Below are 18,161 nucleotides of genomic sequence, written 5' to 3'. Positions count from 1 at the left end.
ATGGGGTATTCGGGTATCTGACCCTTAAGTGGAGCCCAAGAGATTTAATGTGGGTTTTTATAATTACAAACTACGTATATTGTTTCTGATGTTTGTTCTTCCTGTGCAGGCGTACGTCCGGAAAGGCTGCCTATATTTGATGAAGAGTGCTGGAAGCTGATGGAAGCATGCTGGAATGGGGACCCTTCTCAACGGCCGCTCTTTGGTATTGTGCAACCTATGTTGCATGGCATAATGGACAGACTTTGCCACAGTCAAGAATCTAACAAAGCCCTAGAAGATTCCACTTGAATGCTTAAGTTCAGTAAACCGTCTGGCTCTATATTACCATAAAACAGACTGTTGGTTCTCCCTTACAGCAGAGGCGAAAACATATACAGCCCAGCTTTCCTAGCTATGTGCATGCTGATCTGCAGTAGAAATGAGACTTCTAGCAACTGAAGATAAGCTATTCAGTTTGCATGGTTCTTGTTACCATATTCCATGCTCAACAACAATGGTGCGGAGGTTAAGTTAGATTTGCACAGATAAAAATATCCATGCCTTTTTGATTTATGCGTTCACAATAGGCTCCCAAGGGTTTGATAAACCGGCTCCTGTGCACAATGATGTAATGGATGCTTTTGCGAACAGTAGTAACCCTGCTTTCTTGACCAACATCAATTTGACATTTCCAAGGCCCAATCCTGGTACTGTACCAGGCATGTCAACAATTCTGTAAAATATATACATAAATTACGCTGTTTCTTTCCCAAACCTACCTACCGTTCGCTCATAAGACTTTTTTTATAATCTCTTTTCATAGAGAGACTCAAACATGGACAAATACAGCACACATAATAATTGTGCTTTGCTCTTCACACCAATGCCCTTTCCCCAAATGGTTTAGGGGTGTGTACCATCCTTTCTACCAGTAATACACTAATATGTGCAATGAGTTGCAACCTGTCTTAAATGTTAATTTCTAATGCTTGTTATTCTATTCAGCTCTTCCCTTTTCTGTTGCTTACTCTTTGAGTAAAAGATGTTGCAGGTTTTAAATGCACTCTTTTAATGTTTACTTTTGTATATATTTTCTGTCAATTTTTTAATTTTGTTTAATGTTGACTCCACTCTAGTAACTTAAGATATATTAAGAATAAGGGTTCTCTGGTTAAACATCCTGTAAATACAAACCTTGTTAAATTACCACCTGATGTATAATCCACTATTCCCGCTTCCAGTGCTATGTTGTGTGTAACCTCAAATGGTGACAATCTGCTGGGCATCTTGGGTCATGAGTTTGGGTAAGATGAGAAAGCTAAAGGTTGCGCTTGTGATGTGTAATTGTTCACCAAGTAGTAAAACTCTATCAACAAAGGAGTTGGTGGTAATATATATAATGTACTGTTCTCATTAAATTTTAGTTTTTATTATCTAAAAACACAAAACTAAAGTATGTATAAAAAAGAATTTAAAATAAAACAAGGATCCGAATAGCTTTCTATATCGTTGCTGAAGTAACTTTTTGTTTTTGTTTTTCTGGTTCCCTTTTTTTTTTTTTTACCTTCAATTTATTAGTAAACTATTTTTTTATTGAACACAAAGATAATAAAAGGTGCTTTGTTATTAATATAGTGTTTGAGTTTCACATGTAACGATCAGCAATTGGGAGAATAGTGCTGCATTTTAGAGAACTTAACAATTGTTCTTTACAAAGACCTGCCGACGTCAAGCATTGTTGTGGAAACCTATGAACAGAGGGCTGCAGTGGACAGCCGCTTGTTGGGCAGATAATCACTATGAATCCCCAAGAAATACTTTAATTCTGGAAGTTGTTACATTCCATTTCTACAAACTTTTTTTTTACTACAGAAGAACACAATTTACATATGTACCTACATATATTTACTTATGTCCTAATTATTCAAGTATTATTAATGTAAAAAATATTAAGTATCTTGGCAGAAGCTTGATGTAATATGCTTTTTAGAAGTCCCTCTCTGGTCAGCAGGCTGTTCAGAGGTCTGTAGAAGGGCATGAGTGCTATGGTAAAAATGACTGTCCTAGTGCTAGTTAACAATAACCTACCTTTGCTAAATTTCCGCTCTAAACAAGTTATTAAATCCCGAGCAGTGCTATACTTGTAGACCTACTTTGCGGTGTCTGCTCGATCTCTAGTGTCAGTAACGGTCCGACTTCAAACTGCTTTGTACTTAGCCCACTTGGCGGCCTCTTAAGCGGTTAATTCCGCTAATCTCATGTGAACTCCCATTCATGGGAATGTGATGTTCATTGTGTATTGGCAAGTACTTGCACTTGGCCTCCTTTGAAACAAGGGAAGTGGTCAGAGTAGAGTATTACAGGACCACTACCTGCACCTGCTATCCTGTGCTTATAAAGCATGTACAGTATGAACACCAATATAATGTAAGATGCTTTTACAACTTAAGTGACCAGTAAACGTGACATGCAACTTCACGTTTGGGTCCGCAGAAGCTTCATTCTTGCAATATGCATGCCAGATATTTCTATGGTTTAACAGCTTTGGAACTTTCAGTTCTGGAAATGTTCACCGGGACAGAACTTGTATATAGGAACAATGTTTGTATGGTAATGTTTGTTAAAATTATGCTTTCTTATACTGGGTCAACTGTAATCTTCTGTTTTTAGTGTTCCTTTTTTACATTCTACTGCAATATATTCTAAAGAAAATAGTGGCTTTACTCAGCTAAATGCAGACACTGTCCATTTAAGAGTTAATTGGTGTTTTTATAAAGTAATTACCAGTTATGTATATGCACCATTGGAAGAGTTGAAAATATTGGACAAACCACATAATATCTATTTATGTTGCCACTTTTCCACTGCTTATTTAAATGGTATAATAGCATAAGTAACACGTGGTGCTTAGTTACCATTTTGTATATTGCCGGTATCAAGAATTTACTATCAATAACTTGCATTTTAAAGTAGCTTTTTACATGAAAATCATACATCGGTTTCATTATCTGTGTTTACATATAAGTTTTTAATATGGTGTCAAAATGAACATCTACAGTGTTTGTGCACGCTTTCCTAACTGACAATACACAATATAGTACAATAGGTGTGCACATTTTGTGGCATCTGTGGTTTCAAGCCATTCGTTCTTCAAGAATGGTATTCAGAAGCATCCTGCAGAATGTATTGCCATGCCTTTGTTGCTTTTGTCAGGTAGGACTTGATGGGAAACCTTAGTAAATAGTACTGAAATGCAGGCTTCATTTTGTAGATCAGACACATAAGTGTGCAGGGGTCAGGCAAACCACCTATTGGATAAGGTCCTGTGTACTGAAGCTTGATATACTATTCTGCCTTATACAAGCCTAAAAAAGTTAGATTGCAGCCTAAATTCATTAAGCAACTCCTATAAATGTTTCCAAGTCTTTAAAAACAAATTAGAACATTGTAACTCTAAGCACAAGTATCCTGTTTTTGGGGTTTAGTGAAAATTTCAGCTAAGCTTTCGAAAAGCAGCAGAAGATCACAGGGTACTTATAGCAGGGGTATTGTGTGTTTTTTTTCTTAATATGAGCTCCAACATAATTGTCTTCTACTGTCTTTCACATTGTCCCAATTACTGGTCTAATTCCAGAAATATTTTACGTAAAGAGAGGCAGGGATTCTGCTGCTCTAACACATATGCGATAACATCCCTCAAACCCCACTCCTTCATTCTAAAAATGTTTACATGTGTGTTTTGCACTTTGAGAATCGGGATCTACAACTGCATTTACTTTTTTGTTTGTATATATAATTTTTAATAGACATACATACAATATCGCACTTATGCAGTGATCCCTCACTCCATCTTGTTTCCCCCATAATTAATGAGGATATATTAACTTTTCTTTAAAGTGTAACTTGGAATATCCAAGATATTAATAATGATAACTTTTCAGAATTGCTATTGAGGTCAGATTTGATATGTTTAACTCTTAAAGGTGTAACTTTAAATGTAGCGTTTACAACTAGACTGTTTTTAAAGTTTAAATTTACTCTAGAGATGAAAAAACACACTTTTGTGGCTCGTATATTAATGCAGGTAAAATGGTATGAAAGACGTTAAAAATACAACCATGATTTTCACTCTTAAGTACTTGATTGAGTTATGTAAAGTTGGTCATCCTAGAGATTGTAAGCCCACTCAGGTGTTGCATGTTCCCAGTTGTACTCTGAATTTCTGTGCTTCTGACCCTCTCCTCCAAAAACACTAAATATCCTCAATCTGACTGTAATTGTGTATTTTAAAAATATTCTGCCGCCAATAGTTCAGGTTTTTTTTTAAATATTATGTAAAATATTTAGAATTTGCACTGTATTGTACAATTTATCATTAAACTCTTTAATTTGATGACTGCATTTGTCTGTCTTTTTGTGTGTTTGAGTCCAACCTCTCTGTTAATGGAACCTTTTGCCTGGCAGTGTTGGCTGATGGGTATATAGAGAGAGCCTCTTCTTAGAGCCCCAACAAAAACATTACTTTGAAGATGAGCCCCGGGTTAATAAATTGTAGATAATCTGAATTGCTTCATATTGTAGCTATACAGGACACTGAATGTCATCATTGACTACTGATGTCAATGATTTATTGGGGTTATAGCGTTTAGCTATGATATTATCAGAGCTGTAAAATCACATTTGCTTGCTTGGGGCATTACTTTCTAACACACTGTCCAGGCATATATATGGCATATATATATTCGGTACTTGTGGATTATCACGGCTCCCACGATGGGCATCGTATGCTAAAAAATCGCATCGCTTGCGATTTGATCGCATACGATTTTGCATTGAAAAGCATCCAAATGCATTGGAATTAGTATTAAACATGTTCAATGGCCCCCAAATGGCATTTTTGAGGCTGTACCACCCCCACTATCAACGCGAACCCGAAGCGTGGCGAGCGCAGCGGTACGCGTCCTACGACCTTTTCATACCCCCACTATCCACGTCGGCGTGGAGTTGAGAATAGAAAGTGTGGCGAGCGCAGCGAGGCGAGCAGACGTGGATACCTTCACAGGTATATGCGTCCCTTCACAGGTGTCCGCGGGGCTCGCCACGCTTCGGGCTCGCTGCGCTCGCCACACTTTCTATTCTCAACTCCACGCCGACGTGGATAGTGGGGGTATGAAAAGGTCGTAGGACGCGTACCGCCGCCCCTCGCGGGCTCGCTGCGCTCGCCACGCTTCGTGTTCGCGTTGATAGTGGGGGTGGTACAGCCTCAAATGCCATTTGGGGGCCATTGAACATGTTTGTTTAATACTAATTCCAATGCATTTGGATGCTTTTCAGTGCAAAATCGTATGCGATCGCATGCGATGTAATCGCATGCGATGCGATTGCATACGATTTTGTAAAAAATCTGTAAAAATCGCATGGCACTATATATGGCATGCGATGGGAGCCGTGATAATCCACAAGTACCATATATTCTATCAAAAGATGGAATATCGGGTTTTATCTGAAGGCACTGGGCACGTACATTGGTTTGCAAAACTGAGTGCCAGCACCCTTGCAAATATATATCTGTTTTTGTTGTTGTATAGTGTTTTTCAGTGAAAAGAGAGAGGTTCATGAGCTACAATGGCTAACTGTGCCAAACTACAAATAGCTAAACTGTTTGGAGCTTGTTAAATTGCAACTTTCTGCAGTTCCCACTAAACAAATGGGGACTATGGTCTGCAGCATTAGTATGTCTATATAGGAGATCTCCCGCATTCAGGTTTAAATATGCTACTTTAGAACATGTGGGATACTCAATGATGATTTATTTATTTATTTTGGGGGGGGGGGGGCGGGGCTGGTGTAAAAATAAGGGGGATTATTCTGATTCACTCGGAGAGGCACAATCTCTCGAATGGACAAAACCATGTGCACTGCAGGTGGGGCTGATGTAACGTGCAGAGAGAGTTAGATTGGGGCGCTGAGGAGGGGTTAGTACATTTGGCTATAGCTGGTGCCCGCTTCTCCATATTATGCAGGAGAAGCGGGACCCGTTAAACTTTCCCAAATGAACATTGAGGTACTACCATGTAACACCGTGACATAAGCGGACCTGCCCACACTCCTAAAGGCCCTTTTGATGTTCTTTGAGGCAGAGGCAGAACTTTGGGAGGCAATGGAGTCATCTGCCGCCGGGCTCCTGCTCCCATGGGGGCACCTCTCCTCCCCTGGAAGCTTAAATCAGTTTTTTAAAAGCCAAGGATATTGCTTCTGTGGCTGAGTTCTGAAATATATACTGTATGTGTTCTCTATCTATCCTATCTATCTTTCTGAACATCAAAATATATTTCATATAAGGTTATATAGGGGGGTGTGTGTGTGTGTGTGTGTGTGTGTGTGTGTGTGGGGGGGGGGGGACCAGTATATATCTTGCCTCCGGGCATCTGGAAAGAACTTACGCCACTGCTTTGAGGTAAAAGATTTTTGGACAAACCAAATGGTTTCATCCATTGTATGTGGGCAGTTTAGTTTAAACGTGACACAGGAATTAATCCTCCTTTTAAAAAACCTAGAGCCTGATTCAGGTTTGTATGTAATACCGATTGTTCACGTCGCTGAGCATTTAGCAGTAGACTGGGCATTCGCCAAGAAAATCTATTGATGCTGCCTGCAATCTGTTTCTCTGTAGAGAGTTTGATGTGATTAAACAGCTGGGCATGCCCAACAAACCTAAAGGGAAGTCATGGGACATCCGCTATGGCCCCAATCAGCCTCTTTCTATAGCAGCCACCAAGTCAGTCCTGGGCTGCATACAGACTGCACACACTGGAAAAATAATTCTATTGAGAGCGGTTTGCAATTTGACTTCTAACATCGCCTTGAAGAAGTAATATAGAATACCAATGGCTTATTTGCTGGTATCACTTATGTTATTAAACTATGCCCCTAGTATGAAGACTGATAAATGGGGATCCCAAACTGCTCAGATACCAATTACAACACACACACACAAAAAGCATGGTTGCTGACTGTGCATGCCCCGCAGCGAGTCCTTATACTAACATGTTTAGGTGAAACCTCATTTCAGTGTATGAATTGCCTCATGTCTACAGTCCCATATAATAAAAGTCTCATAATTCTTCTCTCCCGTGTGGGGGATTTTTAGACTTGTGTCTGAGGGAGCTGCTTGCGCTAGCTAATGTCAGCAGATTATATTAAGAAGTGAACACCGCTCCTATCCTGACCTGCAATGCTCACACTGACTGAACTGAAGTAGGTTTTTTTCTGCAGGCCAGAGTGAGCCTGAGGAGCAGGAACGCAGCTGCAGTGAGTGCACCAATTTATCTGTGTCTGTGACTCTGTGTGTCACTGACCAATGTCCGACGCGCCGCGTCTGTAACTGACCACGCCCCCATGTTCAGCTATTGGAAGCGTCCCTCGCGCTTGTTAGCAAGTTGCAACTACAAGTCCTTCACTGCTGCCGTTCGCGACCTGCCTGTAGCCGTCGCGGAACGCTACTAGTGCTGCTGCTACTTCCCGGCCATGTGGGGTAAGGTCCCTGTAAAGCTTTTAACCCTTAGTACAGGGCAAGGGTGGCTACTAGTGGTGGTGTTGGTGTGCAAAGAACGTTCTATTGGCCTCATAGTGCATTCCCTAGTAGTTACGCAGGTATCGGTCCCTGTTATAGACCACGCCTCATCCTACACGACGGAGCACATGCTGCAGCTCCTTACATATACTCAGTAGTACATTGCTAGTGCTACTGCTAGGGTAGGGGTTATGGCGACCTGACTGTATGGGTGCAGGCAGCGCTAGCATAGACCTACTGTATCCCCGAGCAATACTCTCCTGATACAGGGGAAGTTCTTACAGGACACGCACAACAAGTCTGCAACTGGAAGAGTAGTTGTTCTGACCATCCTGCTTCTGATAATTGTGAAAAGAATACAGTAAAATCATGTGTGCAGCCTGTATAATCTTCCAAGGGCTATAATATTTCTTATGTTATGTCACTTTAAATAATTTTTATTTCTGCCTCATATTGGAGTAATTTGCAATGTTGTTTATAATGTTATCCAGGCTTTGGATCTACAGTATCTAGGTAGACAAAAGCTTGACAACTATTCATCGACATCGTCAGAAGGTCAACATGCATTTTATGTTCCTTTTGATGGTACTTGTTTCCTAGCAGGGCGCCCAGATTTCTTATGTATGCAAATGTAGTGAAATCTCATCACATCGCATGGTACGTTTTTACCATGCAATGTATGTGATGCGATATTTGATTGCACAAGCACCCATGCCATGAGATGTGAAGGGTGCTTACAATGAGATGCGATGTGATGTGTGCATAGTATGTGATGTGATGGGTGCTTACAATTGTGATGTGTGCTTACAATTGTAAGCACCTGCACCTACGCCATTGTTTAGCGTCAACCCCAGTATCCAAGCCACCCCGAAGCGTGGCGAGGGGAGACGGAACGCGTCCTCTGACCTTTCATACCCCCACTATCCACGTTGGCGTGGAGTTGATTTTAGATAGTGTGGCGAGGGAACGCGGAATACATGTAAAGTTACCCGCGTCCCCTCGCGGGGCTCGCCACACTTCGGGCTCGGTCTAAAATCAACTACATGCCGATGTGGATAGTGGGGGTATGAAAAGGTCAGAGGACGCATTGTCACCCCTCACGGGGTACACTGCGCTCGCCAAGCTTCAGGGTGGCGTGGATTCTGGGGTTGATGCAAAACAATGGCGTAGGTGCGGGTGCTTACAATTGTAAGCACTCATCACATACTATGCTCACATCACACAGCATAACATCTCATTGTAAGCACTCATCACATCTCATGGCATGTACTGTACAATCAAATATCGCATTGCATTTGGTGCCATTTGATCCTATGCAATATTTCATTGTATAAGCACTCCTGTGCAGTTAACATGGACATCGCATCGCACAGCACTATAGATGGTACACGATGCAATGCGATTTTCCGGTACTTGTTTCCTAGCACGGCGCCCATCGCATACCATACTTAGTGGCGTGCGATACGATATTCATGCTAAATTAGCAGGAGTGCATGTACAATGAAATATCGCATAGCATTGCATGCCAGCAAATGAGATGCAATGCGATTTTTAAGTGTACAAGCACACTGATGGGTGCTTACAATGTTAAATGCACCCCCATTGTCAACGCCACCCCCACTATCAACGCCAACCGAAGCGTGGAGAGCGGCAGCTGTACGCGTCCTCCGACCTTTTCATACCTCCACTATCCATGTCGGTTTAGAGTTGATTTTAGATAGTGTGGCGAGCGTAGCGAGCCCGAAGCATGGCGAGCGGACGCCCAATACATGTAAAGTAATCCGTGTCCCCTCGCGGTGCTCGCCACGCTTTGGGCTCGCTGCGCTCACCACACTATCTAGAAGCAACTCCACGCCGACATGGATAGTGGGGGTATGAAAAGGTTGGAGGACGCGTACCGCCGCCTCTCGCGGGCTCGCTGCGCTCACCACGCTTCAGGCTGGCGTTGATAGTGGGGGTGGCGTTGCCAATAGGGGTGCATTTAACATTAAAAGCACCCATCAGGGTACTTGTACAATTAAAAATCGCATCGCATGCCGCTATATTGCATGCACTGCGATTGTATAAGATGTAACACAATCAAAATCCGGGGTGCTGTGCTAGGAAACGAAAGTACCGATTTTCCTAAGCAGAATAGCACACAAAGTTATTTGCTTAGTGGGCGCCCTGCTAGGAAACAAGTACCTTTATTATTATTTTTTTTTAATAAAAAAAAACAACCCATCCACGTGGGCATATAGTTTATTATATTTAGTGTGCACAGTGCACCAAGGCACTGTGCCCAAAGAATGCTGACATATGTTGACATAGACACCCAAAAAACATGAAAAACTCACATCGTGACAATGACATCGTGACAATGACCTAATAAAACATGAAAATTTCAAGTCTACCTTTTGGCTGTCAACCATTAGTTGTTACTTAATGGTTAGTACCTTGGTTAGTACCTTTTTATTGTAAACCTAGACACTTTGGGTGAGATTTAATAGGATGAGATATTCAGAAAGTGAGAGATTTGGGAAGAAATCTCCAGTTTTTTAAAGCGGCAATTATTTACACTGCAAAACCAGTTTGATTTTGCAGTGTAAATGATTGCCGCTTTAAAAAACTGGAGATTTCTTCCAAAATCTCTCACTTTCTGAATATCTCATCCTATTAAATCTCACCCTTTATATCTAAAAGATCTAACCCATTTATAATGGGGTCAACCATAGACCATGGGCACTGTTGGGGGCCTGTCCCAGCAAACAGTAAAAAAAATATGGTGGCGGCGGCGGTTGCTATAGTTTTCCTTGTCTAATGCACAGCCCAATAACTAGCAAATATGAATCCTTACACTGTAATTGAGAATTCCATATAAACACATAGAGCAGGGTTGTCCAAACTTTTTGAGACGAGGGCCAGATTTGGTGAGGTGAAAATCTGGGGGGCCGACCATTCAGCCTGACATTCTTTGAATCATTAATCACATCAGAATGGTCCCCCCACTCTGCCCCCATTCACTCTATGTCCCCCAGCTTGCCCCTTCACTGGTTTTCCCCTAGCCTGCCCCCATTCACTGTATGTCCCCCCATTCACTCTGTCCCACAGCCTGCCCCCTTCTCTTAATGTCCATCAGTGTCTCCATTCATTGTATGTCCCCAAGCTTGACCCTCCTTCACTGTATGTCCCCCATTCAATGTATGTTCCCCACTCTGCACCCATTCACTCTGTCCCCCAGCCTGCCCCCTTCTCTTAATGTCCATCAGTGCCTCCATTCATTGTATGTCCCCAAGCCTGACCCTCCTTCACTGTATGACCCCCATTCACTATTGTCTGCCCCATTCACTGTATGTCCTCCAGCCTGCCCCTGCTCCCCCTTCTCTGAATGGCCATCACTGCCTCCATTCACTGTATGTCCCCCAGCCTGACCCACCTTCACTGTATGTCCCCCACTCTGCCCCCTCCCTTCTCTGTATGTTTCCCAGCCCCTTGTGTGAGCCAGAGGAAGGAGAGACAAAGCAGGCACTGCAAGGACAGGAGATGCTTGGGCTCCCGCTGCTTCCCTCCTCCGCTCTCAATGTTACGGGAGAAAGCTTCCCCATTGCTGCCCCCCTCCCCAAACACTGCTGTCACTGTGATTGTGGAGTAGGGTGATATACGATTGCAGCAGCAGAGGAAGGATGGCAAATACATCTGACTGTGGCGGCCGGCACCGCCTCACTGCAGCAGACAGCAAGGTGAAGGCGCGCTCGCCGGGGCCCCACCTTTAGTGTCCTGTGCTTCCCACATCTGATGCTCTGCCTGCTTCCTGCTGGAGGCTGTGGGCCACTTGAAATGACATCCTGGGCCGCAATTGGCCCCCGGGCCTGACTTTGGGCATGCCTGACATAGAGGGTCAATAAGTTGTTTTTACAGCCACAATAGTTAATGGGTGCCTGAAGGAGCTATTAAATTGAACGGCGAACGCCCAAGTGGCCCTTTTACAACCCAATCTTTTGGATGTGACATGCCATAGCTAATGAGTGCCTGGAACAGAACACTTTTTGCACATTCAACCAGCAGAAAGGTCAGTGCAAGCAGGACTAACACCCAAATTGTGCAATAATTGAACTGCTCCATCGGGCGCCCATTATCCTCTCAAGAATACTGTTACTAGTGAATTATGCCCTTATACCTTTGTATGACAATATTATTCACCACTCAGTTGGAGGTTTCTGCCAGGATCCTTTGACATAAAGCATACTTTTAAAAAGTTCACAATTGTGTTATGGTGTCTATTTATTGGGAAAACAATTAATCATAAAATACAACCAGTATAAATACATAGGGCCATGGGTTTCCCAAGCCAACCCTGGTGAGATATCCAGTCAACAATGTCTAGGTCGACAGTCACTATTTCGACCACTAATGCTCAATCATTATTGGTTGACACCTAAGAATAATTGGCATACACTAGGTTGACATTAAAAGTTTGACACAGGGAAAGATCTAAATGTCATTTTCAGGGTTTATAATATGTTCCCCCTTTTGTATTCTCATATTATTTTTCATGATTCCGTACATTCTTGTTAACTCTTGAAACATCAACTAGCTCCAGTGGACTCCAGAGTAGTAACCTACACATTGGGCAAAAATGTCCTCTCTATGATCATACAGATTAAACAAAGCTTACCTGTTATGAGAATGTATCAGAAGCTGGCCATATGTTTTTGGTATGACCATATTCAATGTAACGCCCTTACTTCCATTTTTGGTGTATTTTAATGCTAAAATTAACAATTGTCTGTCAGTGCCAGGGCCGTTGAGTCATTGGTTCAGTCATTCAGGGCCCAGGATGCACAGGGGTGAATACAGATGTATGGTGTCAAGTTGTTTTAGAATGATGTGGATGCCTCAGCTGGGTCTGCTCTGTCTCCAGCAGCGGAGGAGTCCTCTGTAATCATACATGGGATTTTGGGGTTGTGATAAAACGCCTTTTAAATACATACTGAAGCATGCATTAAGAATTATTAACTTGAGACAGATATCAAAACTTACCTTGCTACTGAAGACACTGGGACACAACTACATTGCGAAATTCCCGCCGGGTTTTTCGGCGTATTTTTCACGGCGTGAGCGCTGAATGTTATCCGTGGGAGTACGCATGGGAGGGTGTGCGAAGGGTTGTTTTAGGGGTATTTATAGAGGGCCAAACATAAGGTCCCTTTGCTGCTAACATGTCAGGTTCTGAGTCTGACTCAGCAATATCAGACCCAGAGCTCATCCAAGCCAAAATGGCCTCCATCACCTCCAATGTGTGGCAGTGGGCCAATCAAGAGCGGAGGAATGAGGATCAAGGCAGCACCTCACAGGCAGGAAAACATGGCATCAGCAGAATCATCACAATCACAGCAGGTGCTATACAGGATAAATAAAGCATAGTTTAATTTTACTTAACACCCACAAATAGGTTGGTCAATGATGGTTATATGTGTCTGAAGTATGGGTTGAAATAGACTTAGATGCGAAATACACTTCACGTGATGTTGCTATGGGCAACCAATCTGAGTGTCCTTCTTAGTTATGTAGCACCCTGTACAAGATAGTAGACCGGATATGATTGGTTGGCCAAACCAACATCAATTGTTAAGTGTATTTCACATCTTACCAAATAAGACCCCATGGGCTGTATCACACCTTACTGTCCTATGATTCTAAGTATGGAAAGAAACATATAGATTTTTTTACCTTCAACACTACAATTATGGTATTTGGAGTGGATGTGATAAGTAGGCGGCATGAACACACCATATAAAATTCGTACATTGCTGTAAGTGCTATGTGCATGCTTTAAATTGAATACAAATGATGTTGCCAAAATAATATCAATTGGTATATTATGTATTCAGTGGTAATTTCTCTTTTTTAATTGGCATGATTTCAAAAGCAACATAAAGAAGAAGCTGGCAGGACGGTGGAGGCACAGCCAGACCACCGGGGCTGGCAGAATGCCCAAACATCTTGAGCTTACCTTCCTGGATCTCCTGGCACAGGATTGTGTGACAATCGAGGAGATCCAGGGAGTGGCCAATATGGACAGCGAGCTCCCGGTGGAGGTGTTCGCTGCTGAGCTTGGAGGTAAATGTTGACGTGGCTTTTTCTGGTTTGCTTCCATTGTATTATAGCATGGGTCTAAAATGTTTTTCCTCTATATTTTTATACCAAGATGGGCCTCCACCGTCCCCAGGCACTCCATCAACACAAGAACCTCCCAACCCTCAACCTGCCAATCTACATCATGGTCCCAGACAGCCCGAGGGGAAATTGGTGTGCAGCTGCTGAGGGGAATTCTGCAGCAGGGAGTGGAAGCGGCAGGATAGGAACCAGGAGGTCCTGAAGGTGATAGCTGCAAGCCAACAGGTTATAGCTTAGCAAGCCATCCGGCAAAGTGAGATCCTAAGCTGCCAGAATGAGCTCCTCCACCACCACAATGAGTTTGTGGCGGAGATGATGACCACCAACCGGGCCCTAGTCTCTGACGTTTCTGCTGCTAATTCACCTGCACCACTCCGTACTGCCTGAAGGGGCCCAACATCATCCCCTTCCTCAGCAGCTGCCCCCCCCCCCCCCCCCCAAACCCCCCAGCCCAACCGGCTACAGGGAAGGCCCCAACCAAGGCCAAACGTGGCCGAAAAAAATAATGTGGTGCCATCCGTATTGATCTTCTCCATTATTTTGTCCCTACTGTTGTCCTTTGTTGTGTGGCCCAGCTTCTTGTGGCTAATCTCTATATACTTCCGTGCAAATGGCACGTTCCTTCTCTTGAAATGCTATTTCTTTTTTCCTTCATGTTGACCATGGCTGCCAGGATTTTCGGCTGATGCCCAGGCAGTGGTGGTGTGGTGTATCACTTGGGCAAACACCTGTTGTGTGAGAGATGATTCTGCTGATGCTATATTTTGTCCTGCCTGTGTTTTAATTTGAGTTATGTTTTACTTTGACATGATTATTTTGCCTGTGAAACAGAATAGGAAAAATAAAATTAAACACTGATTTAAAGTGACCTTTGTGTTGTTAGTGAAATGATACTGTATATCTGCAGATTTGCAGCTAGATTTATGTGCAATGTGGGTCCGCACACCCATATTGTATTGTGTTTGGAGAGTGATGAAGGAATCTTACAGTATTTTTGTTTCAGGAATGGACACGTGCGCATTGGGGGAAATGCACTAAGCTGGGAGTTCTATTTCACATGTGAGTTTGCTATGGGCAACCAATCTGAGTCTTCTTCCTATTGATGTCACACCCTCTAGAAGATAGTAGAGAGGGTGTGATTGTTTGGACAAAGCAACATCACATGTGAAGTACAAGACACATCTTAAGAATTTTGGGCCAATGGCCGTAAACAGCATTGATGGATGGTAAGGGAGAAATGGGCAGGACAGGCCAAACTAAAGTTATCCAAAACAAGGGCATCAATCATGTTTGTTAACACAACCGTGAGCTTAGAGTACATGATCGAATAGATGCATAATCACATAATGGTTATTTTTGCATACAAAGGTGAGAGTTGACACATGTCGACTACTGTTAATTGTGACCAGTACTGTGATAAACACACTCATGTTTTAAGGGTGTACATGTAGTAATGGTGCAAGAGAACGCACATGTCATCAATAATAGATACTAATTTCTTTCATGACACTTCTCAAACAAATGTTTGGTTCCGTGTGCGGCCTGCAATGACTTAATGGGTTAATGCATTAAATCTCACCAGAGGACTGGGGTATTTAAAGTAAATTGACCAGAGGACTGGGTTAGTATTGTGTGCAGCTGGGAGTATTTTAGCTGCGGGACGTACTGATTGTCAGACCGTATGTGGTGCACCTGAACTGGTGCCCTCCGTGACATGAAAGCTACTTGTTTGCACCAAAGTTTTTGGGTGTGTAGGGTCACGGCCGCTCGGTGAGCGGTCCGAGGGCACGCCTACCACTTATCGACCACACCCATGTTGACGCCCCGATTTACACCCAGTTTTGCCCACTTCCAAACCACGCCCATAGATACGCCCATGTTGTCCGAGATGTTCGGTGGACAATTTTTTATGTGTAGCGATCTGACCGAGTTCGAAGTGCCGCCGTGTAGGCTACGCACTCTGCAGGAATACGCAATCCGAACGAATGTGTAGCTGTCCGACTCAATCAGAATAAGGGCCCATGTAACGTTTACAGTTATAGGCCCCTATTCAATCCCGGCTAAAATATTCACCGGGCAAAAAAACCCTCTGTTTTCGCCCAATTTTTGGGATTTAATTCGATTCGCCTAATCAATCCCAGTGCTGATTTTTCACCTGGGCAAAAAAAAGCATTGGCGAACACAGCATGTATCTGCAAAATTGCATAGTTGTCTGTGAGAGGGAGTTATAGAAATTGCGGAGCTGTAGGTATTGATAAAAAAATCACGGCGAGGGCAGGAAAATCTGGATTGTAAAAAAGTGGCAATATCTATTGGGAAGACAACATTGTGTCGGGTCCAATATAGGAAGGATTTATGATCCATCCCAGGTATTTAAGCAGGGTTATTCCAAATAGGAGTCACTAACGGATGAAGAGAGCGTAGGTTATATAATTTGATGCTACAATCCCAAATATGTATGATGTGCCGAGTGGATGGGAGCAGTAGAGAGGATACGTGATGGCTCGAGATGGGAATTCACTAAAGTAAGCATATTAGTGGTCACAATACAGATTGCAAGACAGTCCTGATGGGATGCAATTAGATATGAATACTACTGAAGGTTATGTGGGGTTCTGGAATATGATAAGCTTTATTACAATTATTAAGCTGCCAGCTCTCAGTAATGTATTTTGTCTACTTCAATTTACAAAATAAACAGTTAGGGCCAGATGTATCAAGCTTCAAAAGTGATAAAATGAAGAGTGATAAACAGCCAGCCAATCAGCTCCTACCTGTCATGTCACAGGCTCGGTTTGAAAAATAAAAGGTAGGAGCTAATTGGTTGGCTGTTTATCACTCTCCATTTTATCACTTTTGAAGCTTGATACATCTGGCCCGTCTGTTAATCTGAACCACCTGTATTTTATATGTTTTAAAAAAAAAGTAGTTAAATATGCTTTATTTTCTCCAAAAGCCATTTACATATTTAGTGTGTCTATCATTTTAAGTCAGTGAAATGTTGTTTTATATATTTTGGGAATCATTGTAATACTTCCCATCTCTGAATTGTTTCTAATGTATTTATTTATTTATTTATGTTGTAGGAATGAGATCTTCCATATGTGTGAAGAAAACTGCAGGTCAGGTGTCGATTTACCCCTACTTAACTTTGCAGCACCAAACTCTCTTTATGGTCAATTTTGCACTTTCTTGATTTCGCTTTCCCTTTCGGACCCTTGGTACTTTTTAGTTTATCTCCTCATATCAATTTATTTATATAAATGACATGTCAGTTTTTTCCATCAGGGGTGTAAATGGGGACAACAGTACTAACTACGGAGGCAATAAAGTTCTAAATGGTTCTTTAGAAGGGAAGAATTTTAGGTTTATGGCTACCTATCAGACACACAGTACATTGAGCAAGTGTACTCTTCATTGGGAATCGGTACATCTGTCAGAACAGACTTGGGTCGACAGTCATTAGGTCGACCCCGGAAAGTCGACTGGCCCCAAGGTCGACATGGGTCAAGGTGGACATGACTTAAGGTCGACATGGTTTTAGGTCGACAGTCATTAGGTCGACATGAGTTTTCCGCTGTTTTTTACCCTAATGTCGACACAGTCGACATGGACACAGTTGAAGTTGAACCGCAGCCGCTCGCTATGCTTTGGGCACACTATTTTATTCTCCCACCATGCCCTAGTGCAGGGGTGGCTAACCAATCAGAGGCAATGAGCCAAAAAATATGTTATGGTAAGTCAATGAGCCAATATCAATTAGAAAATGGGCATGGCTTAGCTCCCACAAAGACACACCCTGTTTTTAAATGGGTTGTGGCCTAGCTGGAACAAGACCATGCCCCGTTTTTGTTTTCACACCTTTGGAATGACATTTATAGGAGCATGACCTTGAGTAAAACCTCAGTTTAGTTAGGCTATAAGTAAGACAAGCACATTGAAAATGCACAGTACTTATATGTTAGTTGGGCACCCACTCAGCTATTTGCTTAGTTTTCCACCTCCCCTCGCGGGGCAACTAACATATAAGTACAAAATGCACAATTTACATATTCTTCCATTTTCATTTGCTGTAATTTTTTTTTTATTAGTGGGTGTTTTGACAATGCTTGGTTCTCAATATTTTTTTTTACATTTCTGGCTTGTATGCGAAGCTACTCGCAGTAATTCTCTCACATGTGTGTCTGTAGAAACAAAACGATTTCACTTGTTTCAGACAGTGCCCACACCCACTCTGATATGCAGCCGCAGACCTGCTCTGCCGTCTGGCCGCTGCACCCGCTCCACTGTCCAGCCACCGCACCCAGCTTCTCACCCCCTCGCTGTCTCTGTTGCCACTTTCTGACACTGGGTACAGCATGCGTTTCCCTCGACGTGACATTATGACATCATGTCAAGCTCAAAGCAAAGTAGCACACAGTCAGAGAAGGCAATCGGTAATGCCGCGGGT

At 42.7% G+C, this 18,161-nt stretch overlaps 2 protein-coding genes across 4 annotated transcripts in view; both read left to right on the top strand.

Moving 5' to 3' along the window:
* DSTYK (dual serine/threonine and tyrosine protein kinase) overlaps positions 1-4,375 on the top strand; it is a 79,034-nt gene extending 74,659 nt beyond the window's left edge. The window contains exon 13 of the mRNA XM_083172990.1: positions 110-4,375. Coding sequence (XP_083029116.1) covers positions 110-291 — 182 coding nt within the window. The 3' untranslated portion in view covers positions 292-4,375. The remainder of the gene's footprint in view (positions 1-109) is intronic.
* Positions 4,376-16,806: 12,431 nt separating this feature from the next.
* RBBP5 (RB binding protein 5, histone lysine methyltransferase complex subunit) overlaps positions 16,807-18,161 on the top strand; it is a 70,200-nt gene continuing 68,845 nt past the window's right edge. The window contains exon 1 of one of the 3 annotated variants that reach the window (XM_083172984.1): positions 16,807-16,833. The gene's annotated coding sequence lies outside the window, so the exon portion shown is untranslated. The remainder of the gene's footprint in view (positions 16,834-18,161) is intronic. The other 2 variants (XM_083172985.1, XM_083172988.1) reach the window with 2 other exon arrangements.

The sequence above is a fragment of the Crinia signifera genome, chromosome 2 (genome assembly GCF_055691185.1).
Source record: "Crinia signifera chromosome 2, ASM5569118v1, whole genome shotgun sequence".
In the NCBI taxonomy this organism is placed as follows: Eukaryota; Metazoa; Chordata; class Amphibia; order Anura; family Myobatrachidae; genus Crinia; species Crinia signifera.
Note: the sequence above shows the minus strand (reverse complement) of the source record. Positions and strands in the feature narration are given on the sequence as shown.